We start from the raw sequence: 27859 nt of genomic DNA, 5'->3' as shown, positions 1-27859 counted from the left end.
GTATAATTTATAGAGAGAAATTTACAATAGTGAGTGAGATACTGGAGATAATCTAAGGCTATGTGGACCGGTGAAGTCGGGTAAAACACGTATTGCCGGAAATACTTGTCAAAAGGGCCTTTTTTTCCCGTAACGATGGTCCATCGGGTTGGGTCCAGCCATGGGGCACTAAAGCTATCTCGACCGGTGAACGTAAATCTTCCGATACATCAAACGCTACAACAAAAGTATGCAGCGCGGCACGAGTAAGTGCACGGCAAAGTGCCGTAGGAGCCGCAGCCCGCTATATATGGCGGAGGGTGACCAAATGCCGCCCTGGCTGGCTGGCTGGCCAGAGCTCTGAGCTATAGTTAATTGCAGCATATTTAGCTGCCATCCAGACAAAGGGAGGTCACAAAAGGCACACCTACTTCGTGAAAAAGAAGCTAGTATTGAATGTTATCCAGGTACCTGTTCCATGCAGCACTGCAGCTGGGTATCTGTCTGCTCCGATGGTTAAGCAGCGGATGGCCGACCTGGAAACTTCTCTTCAAGTCTGGCAGAACCGCTGACTGAAACCATCGATACTAACAAAACAATGATACACGTACTACAGTGCTGGCATTTATTAAAAAGAATGTTAGTGTTTTCCATTTTTTTTACATGCTACAAAAGCCAGCCGGCAGAAGCTAACATCATCAATTCATAGTGTCAGACTGTCAGCATGACCCCGTACAAATTGTTTTATTGTTACAACGCAACTCCGTATCAACAAATAATATCAAACATAACTATTAACTGAAGTAATGCACAGTTCCCTCAGTGAATTGAAACAAGCATCAGTGCTTTCTTCATTTTGGCGATCTTGCCTTGCGAAGTCGCCTTTCATCAGACAGCAGCTTCGCAAACCTGCAAATGCTAAACAGCTAAGTACATCATAATCGGGTATCCCTAGTAGCATCATTATGATTAGAGGTGTAGAGGTAAAGCTAACCTCTTTAGAGCTTCTTCATTGGTCATCTCTGCCCTATGACAAGCAGGCACCATATGGCCAGTTTCCAAGTTCGCCTGTGAGACAGGTTTCTTTAGGAGCATATCTCCAACTCTGGCAAGCTTCTCCATATTTTCCTTGGTTGCAACATCAACCGAGGACAGCGTCCCTTGCAGAGTATCATCCTGTTATTTTGAAATAGTGAGATAAAGCAAATCTATTAACTATGCAAACAAAATGTATCCATTGTACTCACCTGAATCCTCAGATAGTTTTGCTCAGAATGTAATGCTTTGAAAACAGCAGAGATATGGATATCCACCATATCTGCACTTGCTTGTGTGAAAATATCTACCAAGGGAGTGGATCCACTGCCAAGCAACCAACCCAACAGTCCCCATGATTTAGCCGTTTGTGCATTGTAGTTTGCTTCAAACTTTGCTGAGCCTGTGCCTAGTGAGATGACCAGAAACCGGCCATAATCCATAGGTTTTATTGGGAAAAAATCTGGGTTTTCCTTGAATATCTGCTTGGTTACTTCTCCAATGGCAACTAAAGCCTAAACAACAGAAAGACAAAGTAGGTTTTCCTTAGAAAATTCAAAGCTACTATGCTGATACTTTGCAAGATTTTACATATATAAGAACTGCAAATAATTTATCGACCTTGCATCATATAATTGAGCTGCAAGTTTTTGATACCAATGCATAATTACTGATAAATGTCGCACCGGGTTATTGGCAGCCACTCCTCCATCAATAAGATGGAACTCCTTGGTGTTTCCATGGCAATCTTCTGTCTTGAAGTAGTGCGCAGGAAGATAAGTTGGAGCAGCAGATGTGCTGATACAAATATCTGATAGTAGAGCATCCATTGTGTTGTACTTCTCATTCTTAACCTATGATATAAAAAAAAGAATGCCCATTGTCATGTAAATTTTAAGCATGGAGGATCAATGGAAGTCCCTGTTATTCACTCCTACAACTTTCCCCTTTAATTTATCCGAACACCAGTTGAAGTGTTTTTATTTGAGTAGGAAACATTTCATAAACCGCTGAAGTTATTTGGTTCTAACTCATTGTCACAAACATGCAGCTAACTATAGTGTATTGTATTCATAAGTCATACAATGTGTTACGATATGAATCACCACTCTTCACAGGCTTGAGAGTAATGGATAGGGTAGGGGGTGAGAGAGAGCCACACCTCATAAGATGAGAAAATAATAGGTTGTAGCCGCTTGATGTCGAAAGTTGGTATTACAACATCTGTTAAAGTCTCATGCAGCCTGGTGATTCCTAGCTTCTTTCTGACAACATCATGAAGGTACTTACCATCATAGGAAGGTCCTGACAGTGATCGGAATATCCTCATTACCCTACCAAATGGACCCCTAAAGAAAGAAAAAAAATGTTGACCAGAAAGGTTTGCAATCCAATTAACAAGAACAATAAGAAATGTATTTAGTATTCACCTCTGCTGTGGGAAAATCTTGGGAGCATGGTTCATATAAAATGCTTGAATATCCTTGGCTGCAAAAAGTGGCCTGTTTGTGTTGTTTGGTGCAACCAGCATTGAGGTCACAAGCCCCCCTGTGCTTGTTCCAGCAATGACATCAAAGTAATCTGCTAACCTGGCTTCCTCTCCATCGAGTTTCTTTATCAATTAATAACAGTTTTACATAAGAATCAATCAGGAGAGCATTTCGCGTATGAAAAATAGGATGCCACTCCTCATTCTGAATGCAATTCAAATTGCCGTAGGCTTTAAAGATTAACTCAGGTTTTATGAAAGTCATAATCTATTCAGGTTTAAGTTAACAATGCTTCTCCAGAACTATCACACACAATGGGATATAGTTGTGAATTGGGTTTAGTTCTAAATGGTTTGTATTCTGAACTAGCAAACACTTTTTTTTACTCTAATGCAATTATCACCCTCATGCGAGCAACATATGCAATATGGAGTTCTAAAATATCATATCTCTTACTAAGTGTTGCCTAGGCAATCATACGATATATGAAAACACATTGAAGAGTTTGCTTCTACAGATTTACCTGCAACTCTGATTCCAGAAAGGTGAGAACAACAGCTGGAATGATTCCTCGAATCCCTCCACCATCGATAGAAAGAATAGTTACAAGGTTGCCATAAGTTGGTGGCTGGATGTGTTTTCCTTTCTCCATATTCCGAGTCTAAGGGTCAGTTTAACACAATTGAACTCAATCATAGACGATCAGGATGCCCAGGGTGCCTAAGTATATTTACAGGACAAGTATTTATAGGCTTCGAGATGATAACTTTCAAGATATTGGCAGGCAAAGGAACTGGCCAAACATAAAGAGACAAGATGTTTCCAAGGTCTATACATTCAGTGGTTAGGCATTATGCACAACTTAAACATGGGATAAATCGTATCCAATATGGCAACATGTCAAATACTCTATTCCTAAGTGCAGACGTACAAGTTAAATGATTGAAAGATTGTTAAGGGTGGTTAGGTCAGGGTGTTTTGAAGGAACACAAATAGTCACCTAAGTAAACTTTTAGCGCTTATAATACTAGAAATTATGATACATATAATATATAAATGTTAAGTTGCTGAGACTTAACCAAGCTGCTTAGCATGTAACAAACCTAGCAATATATTAAATGAATCTCTTGTTATAAAACACACAGGATTTATAGAAATGGAAAGTGTGGTTCTCTTTATTGTAAGGACTGAGATGCTTGCATTTGTGAGAAACAATTATTTGGGGGGAAAACATCCCTTTCTGTGTTGCCCTTGAGCTAAGGGATCTACTAATGCCCTGAAGGCACTGCTAGAAAAAGGAAACTGTCACAAAACAATGTTTTAGTTATGATGGAAACGGGGACTCACTTATTTGGAAAGAAAAGAAAGCAAGCCTCTGTGCACTATTTCAAGTTTTCAACCTCATCTACCTTGTGCCGATGTTGAAGGTGACCAATTCCGTGTGCCATTTGATGCTGATTGACTAAGATACCAAGATCAGGAAGAAGCTTGCTGCTGCATAATGACTGCAAGCATCATGCAGCTATAGGAAAATGACCAGAAAAGCATATTACATTTAATTTATGACAGATTTTATTAAGTGAATAGGTGTTGCATCATTGGTGAGGTATGTTCATTCCTTTTATATGCATATATTTTTTCCTGTTCTCCACGTCACATGAACTAACAGAAAGGTCATCACGTTTTTTTTCCTTTGGCTCAATGAGGTGACAAGCTGTAGACTTCCAAGTTTCCATAGGCTAAAAGTCTAATCAAATTTAATGTACTGTTGTCAAGTAAGGTCACATGCTAAAATTAGATATCATCTCATGGTTAAGGATTCAAGACTCTTTGGGCAAACCCAAATATAAAGTATAGATGTTTCATTTCCAAAAGGAAGCGGAGAACAAAAAAATGAATGATGACTGCACAGGGAGTGTTGTGGATCCAATACTTAACATTAAGACTTAAAATTAGTGCAAGATATAAATTAAGGACAATATGGACATGGAACCAATATTGACATCAACTTAGGTGGACCAATATTGACATGGAACAACGAGGTAATTGATTGATCCATAAGGCTAACCCTAATGGGTAGCTATATAGTGATGTAGATGGGCCACATGGGCTTAGACACATGGCATATACTCTAACACCCCCGCAGTCTGAACATCCGTCGCAGCGGAGTTCACAGACTGAACTTAAAAGGAAGACAAAAGAAGACGTACACCACACCGTACATCACATCATAGGATCCCCCACAGCCGCAACTAGCCACTACTGATGTTGAGGCTGGAGCGAAACTCAGCGAAGGTCGAGGACGGAAGGCCCTTGGTGAAGATATCAGCAAACTGGAAGGTGGTCGGGACGTGGAGGACCCGAACAGCACCGGCGGCGACATAATCGCGGACGAAGTGTAGATCGATCTCTACATGCTTGGCCCGCTGGTGCTGCACCGGGTTGGTGGAGAGGTAGACGACGCTGACGTTGTTGCAGTAGACCAACGTGCTCCTGGAGAGGGGACTGTGGAGCTCGGCGAGGAGCTGCCGGAGCCACGCAGCCTCCGCCACGCCGTTGGCCACAGCACGGTACTCCGCCTCAGCACTCGAGCGGGAGACGACCGGCTGGCGCTTCGACGACCAGGACACCAGGTTGCCGCCGAAGAAGACGGCGAAGCCGGAGGTGGAGCGCCGAGTGTCCGGGCACCCGGCCCAGTCAGCGTCGGTGTAGACGACCAGCTCGGAGGAGGTAGACCAGTGGAGAAGCAGCCCGTAGTCGACGGTGCCCCGGAGCGGAGGAGGCGTTTGAGAGCCGCGAGGTGGGGCTCTCGGGGGTCGTGCATATGGAGACAGATTTGCTGCACGACGTAGGAGATGTCCAACCTAGTGAAGGTGAGGTACTGAAGGGCACCGGTAAGGCTCCTGTACCCGGTTGGGTCCTCGACTGGGTCACCCATGTCCTTAGAGAGCTTCGCCTGCGTGTCGACTGGGGTAGAGCAGGGCTTGTAGTCAATCATCTTGGCCTGCTCCAGAATATCAAGAGTGTACTGCCGCTGGTGAAGTAGGAGTCCTGAGGGCCGAGGCTCAGCAGTGACCCCCAGGAAATGGTGAAGCACGCCCAGATCCTTGACCGGAAACTCCCGTTGGAGCGCGTCGACGAGGCGGCGAAGAAGTGACTGACTGGAGGCGGTGAGGACAATGTCATCCACGTAGAGGAGCAAGTAGGCAGTCTCTGCTCCATGATGGTGGACAAACAGAGACGTGTCTGACTTGGCCTCCATGAAGCCCAGTGTCACCAGGTACGTAGCCAGTCTGGAGTGCCACGCCCGAGGGGCCTGCTTGAGGCCGTAGAGGGACCTGTTGAGCCGGCAGACCATGTCAGGGTGAGAGGAGTCCACGAATCCCGTCGGCTGACAGCAGTAGACGGTCTCGGTGAGGGCGCCATGCAGGAAGGCATTCTTGACATCGAGCTGGTGAACTGGCCAGGAGCGAGCAAGGGCCAGCGAGAGCACCGTGCGAACGGTGGTCGGCTTCACAACCGGGCTGAAGGTCTCATCGTAGTCGACTCTGGGGCGCTGAGTGAAGCCCCGAAGGACCCAGCGAGCCTTGTACCGCTCTAGGGTACCATCGGTCCGCCGCTTGTGCATCCAGATCCACTTGCCAGTGACGACGTTGGTGCCGGGCGGACGGGGCACTAGATCCCATGTCTGGTTGGCGACGAGCGCCGCGTACTCCTTCTCCATCGCCCAACACCAGTGCGGGTCCAGTTGGGCGGTGCAGACGGAGGAGGGTACCAGAGAAACCTGCGAGTCTCCGGTCATGGCCGCCAGGACTCGGGGGCATAGGGTACCAGCCGCGTGCCGCGTCACCATTGGGTGGACGTGCCGCGGGTCGCGGTGAAGGAGCGGTGGGTGGTACACCGGCGTCTCGACACGTGCTGCGGGTGGCGGCGGCAGAGGTGTAGGTGTCCCTGGCGGGGACTGGGACACCGGCGGTGACGGTGACGGCGGCGGTGGAGGGGTGAACCCCGGCGGCGGTAGTCGGCGCTGGTAGATCCGCACCGGCTGGTGAAAGTCGCCTAGAGGGGGGGGGGTGGATAGGCGAAACCTGAAAATTAAAACTTTATCCCCCAACTAGATCCTTTGATTAGTGGTTAGAACAAGATGAACAATTATCGGAGTATAAAAACTAAGTTCTTGCTAGTAAAGAGTATAGCTTTCAAATAATGCGGAAGTGATAAATCGATACAACTAATAATTCTATGATAACAAAGCAAGAAAGCTTAGATGAAAAAGAGCACTAACTCAAGTTCTTTCCTTGCGGGGTGTTGCTTCACTTAAATGAGATTTTAACTTGAAGCAACACCAAATGATATGAGCAAAGAATAGAGCAAGAGAACTTAGAGTAAGGGAAAGCAAACAAATCACAAACAAAAGCACAATGAACACGGGTGATTTGTTTTACCGAGGTTCGGCCCTCGAAGGCCTAGTCCCCGTTGAGGAGTCCACTTAAGGACGGGTCTTTTCCAACCCTTTCCCTCTCTCCCGATCACACAAGGATCGGCGAGCTCTTCTTCTTCTCAAGGATCACTCTCGATCCCACAAGGACCACCACAATCTTTGGTGTCTCTTGCTAGCTTTTACAAGCCTCCAAAACTTTGGAGGAAGTTCAATGGGAGTCAAAACTCCACGCGCAAATGAACACAAAGATGTAGCACACACTATCTCTCAATGAATCTCACAAGGCGCTAGGGCTAAACTCAATTGAGTAGCTCTCAATTGCTTGCTCTCTCTTTTGTGGCACTTGTGTTGATTGTAGTGGACTAAATCTTGTGTATAGGATGGATCAATGAATATAGGTGGTTGGGAGGGCTTGAGTATGTCAACTAGATGACTTGGAATGTTGCTTGGACTCCCACTTCTTGAAGTGGCCGGTTGGGGTGGTATTTATAGCCACCATCCAATTTTGTAGCCGTTGGAGAAGCTGCTGGCGATGGGCGCACCGGACAGTCCGGTGCACACCGGACATGTCCGGTGCCCCAGCCACGTCATCCTATCCGTTGAGATTGGAGCTGGTCGACCGTTGGAGGCTTTGTCCTCATGTGGCACCGGACAGTCCGGTGCAGCACCGGACAGTCCGGTGCCCCTCTGACTTCTGCTCTGACACTCTGAATTGAACTGTACACTTTGCAGAGTCGACCGTTGCGCGCAGATGACCGTTGCTCCGCTGGCACACCGGACAGTCCGGTGCACACCGGACAGTCCGGTGAATTTTAGCGGAGCAGTCTTCGTGAAATCCCGAGGCTGCCGAGTTCCTGAGGCCGCGTTCCGTTGGAGCACCGGACACTGTCCGGTGTACACCGGACAATCCGGTGAATTATAGCGCGCCGGCCCTGGACTTTCCCGAAGGTGTCGAGTTTGAGTCTGCGTTTCCTGGTGCACCGGACATGTACTGTTCACTGTCCGGTGGCACACCGGACAGTCCGGTGCGCCAGACCAGGGGTGCCTTCGGTTGCCCCTTTGCTCCTTTATTTTGACTCTTGTCTTATTCTTTTTATTGGTTTTATGTTGAATCTTTGGCACCTGTAGAACATATAATCTAGAGCAAACTAATTAGTCCAATTGTTTGTGTTGGACATTCAATCACCAAAATCATTTAGGAAAAGGTTTAAAGCCTATTTCCCTTTCAATCTCCCCCTTTTTGGTGATTGATGCCAACACAAACCAAAGCAAATATATAAGAGAATAATTGAACTAGTTTGCATAGAATAGGTGCAAAGATTACTTGGAATTAAACCAATATTCATTTCATAAAATATGCACGGATGCTTTCTTTCTTTATTTTATTTAGTATTTTGGACCACGCTTGCACCACATGTTTTGTTTTTGCAAATTCTTTTTGTAAATCCATTTCAAAGATCTTTTGCAAATAGTCAAAGGTAGATGAATAAGAGTTTGTAAAGCATTTTCAAGATTTTAAATTTTCTCCCCCTGTTTCAAATGCTTTTCTTTTGACTTAACAAAACTCCCCCTAAAAGCGATCCACCTCTTAGTGTTCAAGAGGGTTTTGATATACCATTTTTGAAATACTCCTTTCTCCCCCTTTTTGAACACAATAGGATACCAAATGATAAATACTTTTGGAAAGCACTAAGTTTTTGAATCTGGTGGTGGTGGTGCGGTCCTTTTGCGGTCCTTTTGCTTTGGGCTCATTTCTCCCCCTTTTTGGCATGAATCGCCAAAAACGGAATCATTAGAGCCCTTGAAGTGCTATCTTCCCCTTTGGGCATAAATAAATGAGTTAAGATTATACCAAAGGCGAAGTCCGGTCTTTTAGCTTTGGGCTCTTACTCTCTTCCAGAGACGAAGTCCTTTTCTTTGATGCTCATTTCTCCCCAAAGAATAGAGAGTTGCTTGGAGTGATGGCGAAGTATGATATACGGAGTGGAAGCCTTTGTTTTCGCCGAAGACTCCATTTCCCTTTCAATCTACGACTTAGCATAGTAATATACTTGGAAACATATTAGTCGTAGTCATGGTACGGGAATAATAGGATATATGCATTTGTACCAAAATGAAAGAGATATGATCAAGAGATATGTCAATTAAGCATGATCATAGTTCTATATAATATAGATTTCTCCCCCTAAATATGTGCCTTGAGAGGAATACATATTTTGGCCTTAAATGCCAAGTGCACATAATTAGGTTAATGAGAACAAGTCTATATCATAGAGAAAGTGAAGTGCATTGTGTCATAGTATATGAGTGATGCTCAAGACAGTTTATGCACTTATGAAAGCATGTTGCAAACATTTTAAGCATTTTCCTTTAAGGATTTCAAAGAGACTTAAGGACCATCCACCTTTGGAACAAAGGTAGCTTATCCTCGTTACAAGGTTAAGCTTTAAGCTCTTTGACAATAGAATCACTTCATCTAGTTTTAGCAAAGATGCAATAATGCATGAGTGGAATTTTAAGGGGTTAAACTAGGTATGAAGCAGGGATAAACGCAAAGGTCATGCTTTCTCTTCCTTTTATACAAGATATGCAAAGAGTGTATATAAGAGGAAGATTTAGGTACAGGTTTGAATGAAAGGAAGTGGTTTTACCCTTTTGTACCTTCTCATAAAGACGCTCTCTTCATTGTGCTTTGTCCTTAGTCTTAGATGCTTAAGACCTATAATGACAATATGTGGAAATACTTTGCACAAGAGAGAGTTCTACAACTAGTGATCTTTTTCAAGTTAGTGTTAGCATATATCAAATGGATCACAAGTTGTATAAATGAATCATGAATTCTCCTTTTTCCTTAGTGCATATCAAGATAGATGTCAGTTAAAATTACAATTGAAATCAAATTCAAATTACATAAGGCACTAAGAAGCATAAGTGATAATTGAAGTTGTTCAATGATCAACCAATATGAGATCAAGAAAACAACAAAGGCATTAAATTTTCAATCAAGCTTAAAAATAGGAGAATCCGATAAGCATGCTACTTTTAGAAATGAAAGCAACAATCCTTGATAAAAGCGATATTACTTTAACAAGTTTGATTGATGTGAAGTAGCATACTATATGAGAAACATTATTCTCATGCAAGAGACTATATGAAATTACTAAGATAAAGCAATAGTCTCAACATAATCAAAATATAATAATGGACTCCCCCTAAAGATATGCATCAAGTAATTTAAAGAAATGATTTCGATGCATTCACTTTTAAGGACATAAAAGGAGAATCATTATACATCTTGATCAAGGCTCATAAATTTTGCAATAAACAACTTAAGCTGGGTAACTCCATAATGAAAAAGGATTTAGAATGCTTACAACCACACCATTGATTGTTGTGAAAACTTTATTGTCCAAGTAGGTGTTGTTGTCCTTGATGTTCTTTCTTTTTCATTTGAGTGTCCTCCCTTTGTATTTGTCTCTTTTTCCTTCCAAACTTATTGAAAATACTCAAGAGACATGTTAACAGTGCAAGGGAGTATATGGGAAAGGATGATTACTTTAGATAATTAGCATACATAATTCATTATCCACAAGTCACATAGACATGAAGTAAAATCCTTTACATTAGTGCATTTCATTTGAGAGAAATGAGTGAGCACCTTTTAAGCATTTTAATAATCATTGGAGATTTTACTTTATCATATTGAGGTTAGTTAATCATTACTTGGAAGCAAATCAATATGATAACATATATATAAATATCGCAAAGGCATTAAATAGATTCTAATGGACATGAGCATTAAGAAAATGATATTTGAATGCACACTTAGTAAATTTCGGTCCAATAGCGAATCTATTCCTCACAAGGGTAGAATATGATAATTTAGATTAAATACCCATTGAGATGGGAACTAAACTTAATTAAGAAGATGAGTTCCCATACCTTTGCTTTTACCTTTCTTCTTTTGGGTGAAGATCAACCCATGAGGCTTGTGTACTTTCCCTTCTATGCATATTTATAAGTAAGCTCAAGATATACGTTAGCAACACAAGCACTAGTTTCCATTTAGTAATCATTTTGATAGGGAATGAAAAGGTGAATTACTAAAGCATGGAAACTTTATAATATGAACTAGATTATTCCATGAAGTATGCCTAGTTTTAAACTCATAAAACAAGCATGGTTAAATTCTTGAGACTTAAGGGAATAAATCTAATTCATAACATGGAGAGCGATAAATGTAGAAGAATCATATCCAATTTAAGCAATAAAACATACAACATAAATTATTGGATTGATTTTCCTTGTCATGATGGATTACGCATTTCCATAGAGAAATTTATCTCTACAAGTGAGACTACTTAAATTACTTAGATAAAAACATTAGTCTCACTTTTCTAGCTATAGAGAGAATTTTTCCTTTTATAAGTGTCCTAGGTATTTGAATTTCTTACATGACACTTTATTCTTTTAAGAACATGAAATATCTCTCTATATCTAGAACATGGCAATAATAGAATAATTAATGTAAGGACATGCCATGTGAACTTGCAACAATTTAAAACATGTAGATTGTCATAATATAGAATTGATAAATACACAATCTACCATATGAGAGGAATTTCTTCAAAGAATGGTAACATAATTTTAACATATGCTTAAGTGCTTTCTATTTCTATGTGACTACACAAGGCACATGACAAATTAAGATAATTGCACTTAAGAATATAAATGTTACCATCCCTTGCCTTTCCTCCATGTTGTAGGCTTTGATATTCCGCACATGATGATTCTTTATTTCCTACAAAATTAATATCTTCCCGAGATGATATGAGTTTTGAATACAATAAACTGAAGTAACCTTGGGTCAATCTTGAATATGTAGATCATTTGAAGATTGATAGCTTGAGTTGATAAGAATTGAATTAACTCCCTCAAGCACCCCAAAGGTTCATACCATCTCCTTCTCCTACAAGGCTTGTCAAGCACATTTTGGTACCCATCGCTTGATGGGTCCGTTAAGGTTAGTAAACAAAGATCTAGGAACCCAAGTGTCCTTTGTGCTAGCGCTTGGTAAACTCGTTACCTTTCTAGCACAAGTTGCAATCTTGGGTTGCCTAGTTATATATGAATCAAATGACAAGTTAGGAGTGGGATTTTTACCAATGGGACAATCTTTGCATTGATGTCCCTTCTTTCGGCATGTGTAGCATAGGCGTTTTCCAAGTTTTGAAGATTTCTTCTTTCCTTGTTTGTTGCTTGCTACATGGTTAGTAAAAATTTTCTTTTCTAACCCTATGCCTCTTTGTTTTAAATGGGGACAAGATCTAAGTAAGTGTCCCTTCTTGGAGCATTTAAAACAAAGTCTATCATCCTTGTTAATAATCAAGCCATTAATATAGGGACATGACCTAATCAAGTGCCCCTCTTCAAAGCATTCACTACACCTCTTAATGTGAAGTGTGACTTGATCATTACCTTGGATGTTACCTTTTGTGGAGGCGTGGTTGAGGCTTTTGGAGGAGGTGTTGAATTTCATATTTTGTTCCCTCCTCGTGGCAATCCTCAAATCCTTGACATTTTCTTCAAGGGATGTAGTGCATGCCACGGTTGTTCCCGTCTCAAGCTTCTTCACCATGTGATCATGGTTATCTTGAGAAGGTTGGGCAATGCATTTCCCTTTTAGTTGTGTCAAGCTCTTCTTTAGCCTCTCATTTTCTTCTTTGAGCTTTTGATATGAATCATCATTTGCTCCTGCAAATTCTAGCTCAAAGGAAGATTTGCTTGTTGACAAACAACAAGCATTAGCACATGGTAATATAGTATTAATTTGAATACATGTGCACGAATGAGGTTGTTGGGATTTAAAGTTCTCTATCACAACCTCATGAGCAATGTTTAATATGATATGATCATTCATAAGATTTTCATGAGAACATAGAAGCATATCATATTTGTCTTGAAAAGCTAGATTTTCAACTTTTAGCTTTTCCACTTGGTCCTTAAGCAAGGTATTCCTATTTACTAATTGAGCGATACAATGTAAAGCGTTATCTTGCTCAATTGAAATAGTTTCATACCTTTGGACCAAATCAACATGAGAGGATTTTAGCTCCTCATGTTCTTTAGTCAACTCGTCAAAGTGTTGCATCTTTATGGAGAGAATATCTTCTAGCCTTTGACGAGCTTCACTTTGCTCTCTCGCTCTTTCTAGAAGTTTGAGCATGACCGCCTTATCTTCTTGGCTTTGGCGAGCGTAGAGATGCACAAAGCTTCTTTCTTCCTCCTCATCCTCATTTGTGCTTCCGCTATCATTTTCATTAGCCACACAACACATGTGGGAATCGAAATGGGAAGACAAACCTTTTGGAGAGGTGGATTCATCGTTTGGTCTCCATCGTTCATTCTCTTCCTTGCAAGGGTTAGTATCACAAATACCAAAGGAAGTAGAGACACAAAATGAACTATCATGTTTGGACTCATCCAATTTGCTTCTAATTCTAGTCCAAATATCATGCGCATCATGGACGGATTCATCATAGTTTGATATGAAGGCATGATAATCTTCTTTGCTAAGAGAATTAGTTAAGATGTCAAAAGCTAGATAGTTTAAGCGATAACATCTTTGATCCTCCTCGGAATTAATTTTTCCATTGAAATTAGAGGGAAAAATACTCTTGTCTATAATTTGTTCTAATCGAGGATCTATGGTTCTAAAAGCATTTATCACACTAGATGACCATGAATCATAGTTAGAACAATCATCAAATAAAATCTCAAGAGTTACCTCCTTCCGAGTTGGGTTCTCCTGGGTCTTCTTGTTCTTTTGGGATCTTCTACGAGCCATCACTTCGAGTTGTTAGACTCAAGATGAAGTGCCTGCTCCGATACCAATTGAAAGTCGCCTAGAGGGGGGGTGGATAGGCGAAACCTGAAAATTAAAACTTTATCCCCCAACTAGATCCTTTGATTAGTGGTTAGAACAAGATGAACAATTATCGGAGTATAAAAACTAAGTTCTTGCTAGTAAAGAGTATAGCTTTCAAATAATGCGGAAGTGATAAATCGATACAACTAATAATTCTATGATAACAAAGCAAGAAAGCTTAGATGAAAAAGAGCACTAACTCAAGTTCTTTCCTTGCGGGGTGTTGCTTCACTTAAATGAGATTTTAACTTGAAGCAACACCAAATGATATGAGCAAAGAATAGAGCAAGAGAACTTAGAGTAAGGGAAAGCAAACAAATCACAAACAAAAGCACAATGAACACGGGTGATTTGTTTTACCGAGGTTCGGCCCTCGAAGGCCTAGTCCCCGTTGAGGAGTCCACTTAAGGACGGGTCTTTTTCAACCCTTTCCCTCTCTCCCGATCACACAAGGATCGGCGAGCTCTTCTTCTTCTCAAGGATCACTCTCGATCCCACAAGGACCACCACAATCTTTGGTGTCTCTTGCTAGCTTTTACAAGCCTCCAAAACTTTGGAGGAAGTTCAATGGGAGTCAAAACTCCACGCGCAAATGAACACAAAGATGTAGCACACACTATCTCTCAATGAATCTCACAAGGCGCTAGGGCTAAACTCAATTGAGTAGCTCTCAATTGCTTGCTCTCTCTTTTGTGGCACTTGTGTTGATTGTAGTGGACTAAATCTTGTGTATAGGATGGATCAATGAATATAGGTGATTGGGAGGGCTTGAGTATGTCAACTAGATGACTTGGAATGTTGCTTGGACTCCCACTTCTTGAAGTGGCCGGTTGGGGTGGTATTTATAGCCACCATCCAATTTTGTAGTCGTTGGAGAAGCTGCTGGCGATGGGCGCACCGGACAGTCCGGTGCACACCGGACATGTCCGGTGCCCCAGCCACGTCATCCTATCCGTTGAGATTGGAGCTGGTCGACCGTTGGAGGCTTTGTCCTCATGTGGCACCGGACAGTCCGGTGCAGCACCGGACAGTCCGGTGCCCCTCTGACTTCTGCTCTGACACTCTGAATTCAACTGTACACTTTGCAGAGTCGACCGTTGCGCGCAGATGACCGTTGCTCCGCTGGCACACCGGACAGTCCGGTGCACACCGGACAGTCCGGTGAATTTTAGCGGAGCAGTCTTCGTGAAATCCCGAGGCTGCCGAGTTCCTGAGGCCGCGTTCCGTTGGAGCACCGGACACTGTCCGGTGTACACCGGACAGTCCGGTGAATTATAGCGCGCCGGCCCTGGACTTTCCCGAAGGTGTCGAGTTTGAGTCTGCGTTTCCTGGTGCACCGGACATGTACTATTCACTGTCCGGTGGCACACCGGACAGTCCGGTGCGCCAGACCAGGGGTGCCTTCGGTTGCCCCTTTGCTCCTTTATTTTGACTCTTGTCTTATTCTTTTTATTGGTTTTATGTTGAATCTTTGGCACCTGTAGAACATATAATCTAGAGCAAACTAATTAGTCCAATTGTTTGTGTTGGACATTCAATCACCAAAATCATTTAGGAAAAGGTTTAAAGCCTATTTCCCTTTCAGCTGGGCGAAGCGAGCCGGAGGGGTTGGTACCGACGGCTCCATAGGCGGTGCAGTCCCACCACCCCCGCTCGTCCCGGGGGCGATCGGAGACGGGGCGCCGCGGAGAGGCGACACCACCGTAGGCGACACCACCGGACCCGGGCAAGGCACCGAGCCGGGAATAGGACCGATAGGCGGTGAGCAAGGACCTGCAGAGAGAGGAAGAATAGGTGGCTCGACCACCGCGTCAGTCGGAAAGAGAGTGAAGAGGTCAAGGTCAGGGTCGGAGGAGGGTGGTGTGGTGGTGGAGGAGTAGGGAAATGCGGACTCATCAAACACCACATGGCGAGAGATGAGGATCCAGCGAGAGGAGAGGTCAAGGCAGCGGTAGCCCTTATGGTCTGGGGAGTACCCGAGAAACACACAGAGGGTGGAACGGGGTGCTAGCTTGTGAGGAGCAGTGGCAGCGGTGTTCGGGTAGCAAACACACCCAGTGGCGGACCCAGAAATTGGCCAAGACCCGGGCCGAAGCGACCATAAACTCTAATAGTACCTGAAAGTCGCCTAGAGGGGGTGGATAGGCGGAACCTGAAAATTAACACTTTATCCCCCAACTAGATCCTTTGATTAGTGGTTAGAACAAGATATACAATTATCGGAGTATAAAAACTAAGTTTTTGCTAGTAAAGAGTATAGCTATCAAATGATGCGGAAGTGATAAATCAATACAACTAATAAGTTTATGATAATAAAGCAAGAAGGCTTAAATGAGAAGAGCAATAAGTCAAGTTGTTTCTTGCGAAGTGTTGCTTCACTAAATGAGAACTTAACTTGAAGCAACACCAAATGATATTAGCAAATAATAGCACAAGAAAACTTAGAGTAAGGGAAAGCAAATAAATCACAAGCAATAAACACAAATGACACGGGTGATTTGTTTTACCGAGGTTCGACCCTCGAAGGCCTAGTCCCCGTTGAGGAGTCCACTAAGGACGGGTCTTTTTCAACCCTTTCCCTCTCTCCACCGATCACACAAGAATCGGCGAGCTCTTCTTCTCAAGGATCACTCTCGATCCCGCAAGGACCACCACACTCTTTGGTGTCTCTTGCTAGCTTTTACAAGCCTCCAAAACTTTGGAGGAAGTTCAATGGGAGTCAAAACTCCACGCACAAATGAACAGAAAGATGTAGCACACACTATCTCTCAATGAATCTCACAAGGCACTAGGGCTAAACTTAATTGAGTAGCTCTCAATTGCTTGCTCTCTCTTTTGTGGCACTTGTGTTGGTTGTAGTGGTCTAAATCTTGTGTATAGGATGGATCAATGAATATATGTGGTTGGGAGGGCTTGAGTATGTCAACTAGATGACTTGGAATGTTGCTTGGGCTCCCACTCATTGAAGTGGCCGGTTGGGGTGGTATTTATAGCCACCAACCAAATTGTAGCCATTGGTGAAGTCTGCTGGTGAAGGGCGCACCGGACAGTCCGGTGCGCCACCGGACAGTGTCCGGTGCGCCGCCACGTCATCCTCTTCGTTAGGGTTGGAGCTGGTCGACCGTTGGAGGCTTTGTCCTCATGTGGCACCGGACAGTCCGGTGCAACACCAGACAGTCCGGTGCCCCTCTGGCCGTCTGCTCCGACATCTGATTTGCACTGTTCACTTTGCAGAGTCGACCGTTGCGCGCAGATGACCGTTGCTCCGCTGGCGCACCGGACAGTCCGATGTCACACCGGACAGTCCGATGAATTATAGCGGAGCTGCGCCTGAGAAACCCGAAGGTGAAGAGTTCTAAGGCGATCCTCCCTGGTGCACCGGACACTGTCCGGTGGCGCACCAGACACTGTCCGGTGGCGCACCTGACAGTCCGGTGCGCCAGACCAGGGAGCACTTCGGTTTCCTTTTGCTCCTTTCTTTTGAACCCTGGCTTGTTCTTTTTATTGGTTTGTGTTGAACCTTTGGCACCTGTAGAATGTATAATCTAGAGCAAACTAGTTAGTCCAATTATTTGTGTTGGGCAATTCAACCACCAAAATCAATTAGGAAATAGGTGTAAGCCTAATTCCCTTTCAATCTCCCCCTTTTTGGTGATTGATGCCAACATAAACCAAAGCAAGTATAGAAGTGCATAATTGAACTAGTTTGCATAATTATAAGTGCAAAGATTGCTTGGAATTAAACCAATTTATTATTTCATAAGATTTGCATGAATGCATTCTTCATATTTAATGTTTTGGACCATGTTTGCACCACATGTTTTGTTCTTGCAAAGTTTTGGAAAATCTTTTCAAAGTCCTTTTGCAAATAGTCAAAGATAAATGAATAAGAATTTTGAGAAGCATTTATAAGGTTTGAAAATTTCTCCCTTTGTTTCAAATGCTTTTCCTTTGACTAAACAAAACTCCCCCTCAATAAAATTCTCCTCTTAGTGTTCAAGAGGGTTTTAAGACAACAATTTTGAAAATACTACTTTGTCCCTCTTTTGAACACAATGAGATAACAATTTGAAAATCATAAGTTTTAAAATTTGGTGGTGGTGCGGTCCTTTTGCTTTGGGCTAATACTTTCTCCCCCTTTGGCATGAATCGCCAAAAACGGATACTTAGAGTGAAATATAAGCCCTTTGAAGTGTTCTCCCCCTTTGGCAAATAATATATGAGTGAAAGATTATACCAATGTGGAGAGACAGAGTGGAGTGATGGCGAAGGGTAGATAATACCGATAGAGTTGAGTGGAAGCCTTGTCTTCGCCGAAGACTCCATTTCCCTTTCAATCTACGACTTAGTATAGAAATATACTTGGGAACATATTAGTCGTAGTCATGGTACGAGAATAATAGGATATATGCATTTGTACCAAAATGAAAGAGATATGATCAAGAGATATATCAATTAAGCATGATCAAAGTTCTATATAACATAGATTGCTCCCCCTAAATATGTGCATGGAGAGGAACACATAATTTGGCCTTAAGTGCCAATTGCACATAATTAGGTTGATGAGAACATATCTATATCATACAGAATGTGAAGTGCATTTGTGTCGCAGTATAAGTGTGATGCTCATGACAGTTTATGCACTTATGAAAACATGTTATGACAAATTAAGCATTTTCCCTTAAGGATTTCAAAGAGACTTAAGGACCATCCACCTTTGGAACAAAGGCAGCTTATCCTCGTTACAAGGTTAAGCTTTAAGCTCTTCGACAATAAAATCACTTCATCTAGTTTTAACAAAGGGTGCATTAATGCAGGAGTGAGATTTTTGAGAAGTTAAACTAGGTATGAAGCGGGGTTAATGCATGGGCATGCTTTCTCTTCCTTTTATACAAGATATGTAAAATAAGTATAGAAAAGGAAGATTTAGGTACAAGTTTGAATGAAAGGAAGTGGTTTTACCCTTTTGTACCTTCACATAGAGACACTCTCTTCATTGTGCTTTGTCCTTAGTCTTAGTTGCTTAAGACCTATACTCAAGACAATATATGGAAATATTTTGCACAAGAGAGAGTTCTACAACTAGTGATCCTTTTCTAAGTCATTGTTTTTAGATAAAAAGTAGATCACTAATTGCATAAATGTATCATGAATTCTCCTTTTAACTTAGTGCATATCAAGATAGATGTCGATTGAAATTACCATTTGAAATCAACTTGAAATTACATGAAGCACTAAGAAGCATAAGTGATAATTGAATTTATTCAATGATCAAACAATAGATGCGATCAAAAGAACAACATAGGCATTAGATTTTCAATCAAGCTCAAAAATAGGAGAATCCGATAAATATGCTACTGTAACATTGAGAGCTACAATCCTTGATAAAGGTGACATTATTTTACCAAGTTGGATTGAAAAAGTAGTAGCATGCCTTATGAGAAACTTGTTCTCATACACGAGATTATATGAGATTACTAAGATAAAGTAATAGTCTCAACATAATCAAGATATAGAAAGAGGCTCCCCCTAAAGATATGCATCAAGTATTTGAATAAATTGAGTGGATGAATTTACTTTAAAGACAAATAGGGAGAAGCATTATACATCTTGATCAAGGCTCATGAAATTTGCAATAAACAACTTAGGCCTGGTATCCTCACAATGAAAAAGGTTTAGAATGCTTACAACCACACCATTGATTGTTTTGAGGATCTTGCTATCCAAGTAGGTGTTGTTGTTCTTGATGTCTTCCTCTTTCATTTGAGTGTCCTCCCTTTGTAGTTGTTTCTTTTTCCTTTCAAACTTATTGAAAATACTCAAGAAAGATGTTAATAGCACAAGGGAGCATATGATGAAAGATGATCTCTTTAGATAGGAAATATAAACAATTCATCATTTATAAGTCACACAATTATGAAGTAAAATCCTTAACATTAGTGCATTTCATTTGAGAAAGAGGAATATGCACTTTTTAAGAATTTTAATAATCATTGGAGATTTTACTTCATCACATTGAATTTAGTAATCATTACTTGAAAGCAAATCAATATGATAACATACATAAATATCGCAAAAGGCATTAAATAGATTCTAATGGTCATGAGCATTTAAAAGAGTGAGATTGAATGCACGTCTAGCTGATTTAGGTCCAATAAAGAATCTACTCCTCACATGGGTAGAATAGGATAATTTAGATTAAATACCCAAGGAGATGGGAACTAAATTTGATTAAGAAGATGAGTTCCCATACCTTTGTTTATACCTTTCTTCCATTGGGTGAAGAGCAACCCTTGAGGCTTGTGCACTTTCTCTTTTGTAGATGTTCATAAGTAGGCTCAAGAGATACGTTGTTAGTAACACAAGCACTAGTTTCCATTTTTTGGAATGAATGAAAAACAAAGATTACTAAAACATGGAAACTTCATAGCATGAACTAGATTATGGAACATCTCTAGTTCATAACATGAAGAGCGATAAATGTAGAAGAATCATATCCAATTTTAAGAAGGAAACACAACAACATAAGTCATTGGATTGATTTTTCTTTTTATGTTGGATTACACACTTCCAAGGAGAAACTTATTCTCTACAAGTGAGACTACTTGGGTTACATAAAATCATTAGTCTCACTATTCTAGTTATAGAGAGAGTTTTCCTTTTATAAGTGTCCTAAGGATTTGAATTCCTTACATGACACTTTATTCTTTTAAGAACATGAAATATCTCTCTATATCTAGAATCATGGCAATAATAAGATAATTAGTGTAAAACAAGCCATGAGGTTTTTGCAATAATTAAAACATGTAGATTGCCATAGGATGAAAATGATGAGTATGCAATCTACCATATGAGAGGAAATTCTTCAAAGAATGGTAATATAAATTTGAAGACATTTGAGGTGCTACTCATTTCTATGTGACTACACAAGACACATAAGAAATGATAATTTAAAATACTTGCACTTAAAGGCATAGAAGTTACCATCCTTTGACTTTCCGCCATGTTGTAGGCCTTGATTTTTCCACACAAGATAATTCCTTATTTCCTACAACGTTGATATCTTCCTCGAGATGATATGAGTTTAAGACATAGTAATTTGAAGAATAACCTTGGGTCAATCATGGATATAGATCATTGAAGATTGATAGCTTGAGTTGATAAGAATTGAATGGACTCTCTCAAGCATCCCAAGGCTTCATATCATCTCCTTCCCTTGCAAAGCTTGTCAAGTATATTTTGGTACCCATCGCTTGATGGGTCCATCATGGTTAGTCAACAAAGATCTAGGAGCCCAAGAGTCCTTTGTGTTAGCACTTGGTAAACTCATTACCTTTCTAACACAAGTTGCAATTTTGGGTTGCCTAGTTACATGAGAAATATTTGACAAGCTAGAAGTGGGATAGTTATTAGTGGGACAATCACTGCATTGATGTCCCTTCTTTCGGCAAGTGTAGCATAGGCGTTTTTCAAGATTTGAGGATTTCTTCTTTCCTAACGCTATGACTTTTTGTTTCAAATGGGGACAAGATTTGATTAAGTGTCCCTTCTTTGAGCATTTAAAACAAAGTCTATCATCCTTGTTAATAATCAAGCCATTTTTAATGTAGGGACAAGACCTAATCAAGTGTCCCTCTTCAAAGCATTCACTACACTTCTTATTTTTCTTAGTGTGAAGTGTGTCTTGATCATTACCTTGGATGTTACCTTGTATGGAGGCATGGTTGAGGCTTTTGGAAGAGGTATTGATTTTCTTCTTTTGTTTCCTCCTCTTGGCAATCCTCAAGTCCTTGACATTTTCTTCAAGGGATTCTGTGCATGCCACGGTTGTTCCCGTCTCAAGCTTCTTCACCATGTGATCACGGTTATCTTGAGAAGGTTGAGCATTGCATTTCCCTTTTAGTTGTGTCAAGCTCATTCTTAGCCTCCCATTCTCTTCTTTGAGCTTTTGATATGTGTTATTTTTTGTTCCTGCAAATTCTAGCTCAAAGGAAGATTTGCTTGTCGACGGACAACAAGCATTAGCACATGGTGATATAGATTCAATTTGAATACATGTGCATGAGTGAGGTTGTTGGGATTTTAAGTTTTCTATCACAACCTCATGAGTAATGTTTAATATGATATGATCATCTCTAAGATTTTCATGAGAACATAGAAGCATATCATATTTTTCTTGAAAAGCTAGATTTTCAACTTTTAGCTTTTCTACTTGGTCCTTAAGCAAGGTATTCCTATTTACTAATTGAGCTATACAATGTAAAGCGTTATCTTGCTCAATTGAAACAGTTTCATATCTTTGGACCAAATCAACATGAGAGCACTTTAGCTCCTCATGTTCTTTAGTCAACTCGTCAAAGCATTGCATTTTCATGGAGAGAATACTTTCTAGCCTTTGACGAGCTTCGCTTTGCTCTCTCGCTCTTTCTAGAAGTTTGAGCATGACCGCCTTGTCTTCTTGGCTTAGGCGAGCGTAGAGTTGCATGAAGCTTCTTTCTTCCTCCTCATCCTCATTTGTGCTTCCGCTATCATTTTCATTAGCCACACAACATATGTGGGAATCAAAATGGGAAGACAAACCTTTTGGAGAGGTGGATTCATCGTTTGGTCTCCATTGATCATTTTCTTCTTCTTCCTTGCAAGGGTTAGTATCACAAAGACCAAAGGAAGTAGAAGCACAAAATGAACTATTATGTTTGGACTCATCAAATTTGCTTTTAATTCTAGTCCAGATATCATGCACATCACAAATAGGTTTGTCATATTTTATTATGAAGGCATGATAATCTTCTTTGCTAAGGGATTTACTTAAGATGTCATAAGCTAGATAGTTTAAGCGTATACATCTTAAATCTTCTTCGGAGGCATTTTCCCTAGCATAGTTAGGAGGAATAATACTCTTGTCTAAAATTTGTTCTAATTGTGGATCTACCGTTCTAAAAGCATTTATCACCCTAGTAGACCATGAATCATAATTAGAACAATCGGAAAGTAATATCCCAAGAGTTACCTCCTTGTTCTCCTGGGTCTTCTTGTTCTTTTGGGATCTCCTACAAGCCATCACTTCGAGTTGTTAGACTCAAGATGAAGTGCCTAGCTCCGATACCAATTGAAAGTCGCCTAGAGGGGGGGTGGATAGGCGGAACCTGAAAATTAACACTTTATCCCCCAACTAGATCCCTTGATTAGTGGTTAGAACAAGATATACAATTATCGGAGTATAAAAACTAAGTTTTTGCTAGTAAAGAGTATAGCTATCAAATGATGCGGAAGTGATAAATCAATACAACTAATAAGTTTATGATAATAAAGCAAGAAGGCTTAAATGAGAAGAGCAATAAGTCAAGTTGTTTTTGCGAAGTGTTGCTTCACTAAATGAGAACTTAACTTGAAGCAACACCAAATGATATTAGCAAATAATAGCACAAGAAAACTTAGAGTAAGGGAAAGCAAACAAATCACAAGCAATAAACACAAATGACACGGGTGATTTGTTTTACCGAGGTTCGGCCCTCGAAGGCCTAGTCCCCGTTGAGGAGTCCACTAAGGACGGGTCTTTTTCAACCCTTTCCCTCTCTCCACCGATCACACAAGAATCGGCGAGCTCTTCTTCTCAAGGATCACTCTCGATCCCGCAAGGACCACCACACTCTTTGGTGTCTCTTGCTAGCTTTTACAAGCCTCCAAAACTTTGGAGGAAGTTCAATGGGAGTCAAAACTCCACACACAAATGAACACAAAGATGTAGCACACACTATCTCTCAATGAATCTCACAAGGCACTAGGGCTAAACTCAATTGAGTAGCTCTCAATTGCTTGCTCTCTCTTTTGTGGCACTTGTGTTGGTTGTAGTGGTCTAAATCTTGTGTATAGGATGGATCAATGAATATATGTGGTTGGGAGGGCTTGAGTATGTCAACTAGATGACTTGGAATGTTGCTTGGGCTCTCACTCATTGAAGTGGCCGGTTGGGGTGGTATTTATAGCCACCAACCAAATTGTAGCTGTTTGTGAAGTCTGCTGGTGAAGGGTGCGCCACCGGACAGTGTCCGGTGCGCTGCCACGTCATCCTCTTCGTTAGGGTTGGAGCTGGTCGACCGTTGGAGGCTTTGTCCTCATGTGGCACCGGACAGTCCGGTGCGACACCGGACAGTCCGGTGCCCCTCTGACCGTCTGCTCCGACATCTGATTTGCACTGTTCACTTTGCAGAGTCGACCATTGCGCGCAGATGACCGTTGCTCCGCTGGCGCACCGGACAGTCCAGTGTCACAACAGACAGTCCGGTGAATTATAGCGGAGCTGCGCCTGAGAAACCCGAAGGTGAAGAGTTCTAAGGCGATCCTCCCTGGTGCACCGGACACTGTCCGGTGCGCCAGACCAGGGAGCACTTCGGTTTCCTTTTGCTCCTTTCTTTTGAACCCTGGCTTGTTCTTTTTATTGGTTTGTGTTGAACCTTTGGCACCTGTAGAATGTATAATCTAGAGCAAACTAGTTAGTCCAATTATTTGTGTTGGGCAATTCAACCACCAAAATCAATTAGGAAATAGGTGTAAGCCTAATTCGCTTTCAGTACCATATAAAGAAAAATTGTACGACGAAATAACGTTGTCATAGATGTTAAAGATGACATACAAGTTATGATGCAGCTCCTTCCAAATGTATTATGTCAACATCAACATCAGTGCTTCTTGCTCTAGAACCTTGAAGGAAATCATATTAAGAACGTGACTTGAAAGGGATAGGGAAATTAGGGGACTATTGAAAACTTGAACACATACCGTCTACCGAGGAGGCCAAGAGGGCGTGGGTGTGCGGGTGCCACGGTGTTGGCCGATGCGTGGCGCCAGCTGGTAGATCCATAGAGGGCGCGACGGTGCGTGGCCAGACGGTGGGTGAGGCTAGTTGGCTGGCGCGCGGCGGCGGCTGGCACTGGCAGAGAGCGCGTGGCTGGGTGGCGGGCGAGGCTAGAGGCGACGCCGCAGCAGCAAGGGTTCACCAGAGGCAGTGGCAGCTCCGTAGCTCGTGTCTCGTGACCTAGCGTGCTCCCTGGTCCGTGCTTCCCGTGACTCCGTGTGGGCTTCTAGCGGACACGACCACAGTTGATGAGGGTGTGAAGAAGCTAAACTTTTAACTAGGCTACGTGAGCTGAAGAGATTCAAAAAAAATTTGGGCCTGCGCCCCGGGCCGTGGCCCAGGCGGCTAGAGACCTGGGTCCGCCCCTGAACACACCCGAAGACACGGAGGTGGTCATAGCGCGGAGGGGAACCGAAGAGTGCCTGGTGAGGAGTGGGGCCGGGCACGCAGTAGAAGGGAGACGGTTGAGGAGGTAGGTAGAGGTGTGGAGGGCCTCGGCCCAGAAATGTGCCGGGAGGTGCGCCTGGAGAAGTAGAGTGCGGATGGTGTTGTTGGTCGTGAGGATCATGCGCTCAGGCTTGCCGTTTTGGGAGGAGGTATACGGGCAAGACATCCGCAACTGCATCCCGTGGGAGAGAAAAAAGTCACGGGAAGCGGAGTTATCGAACTCACGACCGTTGTCACACTGAACGGCCTTAATGGTGAGGCCGAACTGAGTGGACACCCAGGCGAAGAAGTGACGGAGGGTGGGGAAAGTCTCAGACTTGGCACGCAGCGGAAAAGTCCACACATAATGAGAAAAATCATCAAGCACGACAAGATAGTATTTGTAACCCGACATACTAGTAATGGCAGAAGTCCACAAATCGTAGTGTACAAGATCAAACGCATGAGTAGCATGCGAGGAAGAAGAGGAAAATGGAAGACGAACATGGCGGCCTAACTGGCACGCATGACATAAATGCTCCGCAGGAAATCGAGTACATGGGATAGTGGCACTACGAGTAAGCTGCATCAAGGCATCGCGTTCGGGGTGACCAAGGCGACGATGCCAGGTGGTAGAAGACGTGGTGGCAGCAAAAACAACAGTTGTGTCAGGTGACGAAGACAAAGAAGATGTGGCGTGCGGAAGCCGAATGGTGTAGAGGGGGCCGGTGCTGTCACATCGGAGGAGGGGGCGCCGATTCGTCGAGTCCTTCATAGTAAGACCAGAAGAGTCAAACTCAACAGAACAAGAATTATCAGTAGTAAACCGACGAATAGAAAGAAGATTGTGGACCAAAAAAGGAGCGACAAGAACATCGGGCATGCGAAAAGAGCCGAGAGGGCCGGCGGCACCCACAGATGTGACAGGGAGACACGAGCCATTCGCCACCATGATGTACGAAGGGAGAGAGGAAGGAGGAGGGCGAACAGAGGTGAGTATACCAGGGTCCGGAGTGGTGTGGTAGGTAGCCCCGGTGTCTGCGATCCACTCGGGACCCAGGGTGGAGTCAGAGTGGGAGTCTGGAAGGCAGCCAGGGCGGTCGCGTCCCAACCAACCAGCCCGGACGGTGGAGTAGCCGGCGGCGTGGGCCACGATGAAGCGGCAGGCGTCGAGGTCCAGGGCGACGGAGAGGCGAACCCCGGCGGCGAGGTGAATCCCGGCTGTGCACCAGCGAACATGGCATATACTCTAACAAGTACATAGATTAAGGACAAAAAAGAAAGGTACATGACATCAACACTGTGTATTGTGAGAAATAACCATGTCAGTAGTAAGAGGTTAGAATTTAAGTGAAGCAAAAAGTGGCTTCCAAGGAAATCCAATAACATCTGTTTGAAATTTTGAAGAATATCTTATATCTTTACAAGATAAATAAGAATTGCATATAGATTAATAGATCACAAGTGCAATAAATTTGATATAATAACTACTAAGGATGTGAATGGTGATTAAGCCTCTGGCACCACTGGAGTCAACTTCTTGTGCAGTTCTTTTGCGATAACATCTCTTCTCTCATGAGTTAACATTTGCATCAAGATGAGCGAACTTATGTACGACAGTCAACCCTAACTCAATCGTTGATATTGCAACAACAGATCAAATCTCTACAGCATTTCATTGTAAATTCTACCAACATCCTTCCGTCCTGCATATCATAAAAAATGTGTATATAACTTATATCCTGGTCAAACAGCATGCCGTTTGCAAGATGATAAGGGCAAAATGTGGTTGGTCAAAGAAAGCAAAAAGACAAACCAACGCAAGAGATATCATCAAATGAGTTGGTCCAAGAGAAATTTCTCCCCATATTGGTTTGTTTTATGTTCCATCATAGGTGGCTGCTCCTGGACTGTTGCAGGTGAGATTACCAGCCATTTCTCCCATTTTTGCCGGAACACTGCTCTTAGGGGTGGATATCGAGCCAGCTCGGCTCGGCTCGACCGAGCTCGAGCTGGCTCGTTAAGGAAACGAGCTGGCTCGGCTCGGCTCGTTAAGCAACCGAGCCAGAGAACCAGCTCGGCTCGGCTCATTTGCGAGTTCGAGCTGGCTCGTTTAGCTCGCGAGCCAGAATAAAAAATAGTATACATGTATATATACAACAATATAATCAATTGCTAGTTAATTTCATACTAATTTAACACTAGAAAAGACTAACAATGCTCATAATTTTATATATCACATCATTTAAACCCTAAACTAACATAGTTCATCACTTATTAATTCATCCAATACAAGTATAGGCTTTGTTTTACAGATAAATACTAGCTCATTCGAGCTAACGAGCTGGCTCGAGCTCGTGTCGAGCTGGCTCGTTAACGAACCGAGCTGAGATGTTAGCTCAGCTCGTGATAATATTGAAACGAGCCGAGTCGAGCCGAGCCGAGCTGGCCACGAGTCGAGCGAGCTCACGAGCCACGAGTATTTTGCCCAGCCCTAACTGCTCTAGTATGAGAAGCCCAACCTCACGACTCATCATGTATACTATATAAATGACTGCTCATTTATGCAACAAGGTCACCAGGGCTGTACTGAAGATAATATTAGCAAGGGTTTTGTAGTAAACTTTAGTCAGGCAAAGCAAGTACACATGACATACGTGTAACTAATCAAGGTCTTGCACCAATAGACATTAGCACAAAGGTAA

The 27859-nt window shown here is 42.5% G+C and overlaps 1 protein-coding gene and 1 long non-coding RNA gene across 2 annotated transcripts; one reads left to right on the top strand and one right to left on the bottom strand.

The window, feature by feature from the left end:
* Positions 1-578: 578 nt before the first annotated feature.
* On the bottom strand, positions 579-4567 carry LOC103647493 (patatin-like protein 2). Its single transcript, XM_008672025.3, has 7 exons — positions 3028-4567; positions 2445-2626; positions 2177-2363; positions 1701-1868; positions 1227-1529; positions 974-1155; positions 579-888 (listed from the first exon to the last, which is right to left on the bottom strand). Exons 1-7 carry the CDS (start codon positions 3154-3156, stop codon positions 831-833), a joined length of 1209 nt encoding a protein of 402 aa, XP_008670247.1. The 5' UTR covers positions 3157-4567; the 3' UTR covers positions 579-830.
* LOC103647492 (uncharacterized) lies at positions 4462-27113 on the top strand. Its single transcript, XR_562876.2, has 3 exons — positions 4462-4546; positions 9559-9564; positions 26412-27113. It is a non-coding gene; the product is annotated as an uncharacterized lncRNA (long non-coding RNA).
* Positions 27114-27859: the final 746 nt, after the last annotated feature.

Source organism: Zea mays, chromosome 2, assembly GCF_902167145.1.
Source record: "Zea mays cultivar B73 chromosome 2, Zm-B73-REFERENCE-NAM-5.0, whole genome shotgun sequence".
Lineage (NCBI taxonomy): Eukaryota > Viridiplantae > Streptophyta > Magnoliopsida > Poales > Poaceae > Zea > Zea mays.
Note: the sequence above shows the minus strand (reverse complement) of the source record. Positions and strands in the feature narration are given on the sequence as shown.

Coding starts and splice junctions, on each gene's coding strand:
- LOC103647493 (XM_008672025.3), bottom strand. CDS start 3,156: ATGGAGAAAGGAAAACACATCCAGCCACCAACTTATGGCAACCTTGTA. Junction 2,627..3,027: donor TTCTGGAATCAGAGTTGCAG/GTAAATCTGTAG, acceptor TAATTGATAAAG/AAACTCGATGGAGAGGAAGC. Junction 889..973: donor AATGAAGAAGCTCTAAAGAG/GTTAGCTTTACC, acceptor TAGCATTTGCAG/GTTTGCGAAGCTGCTGTCTG.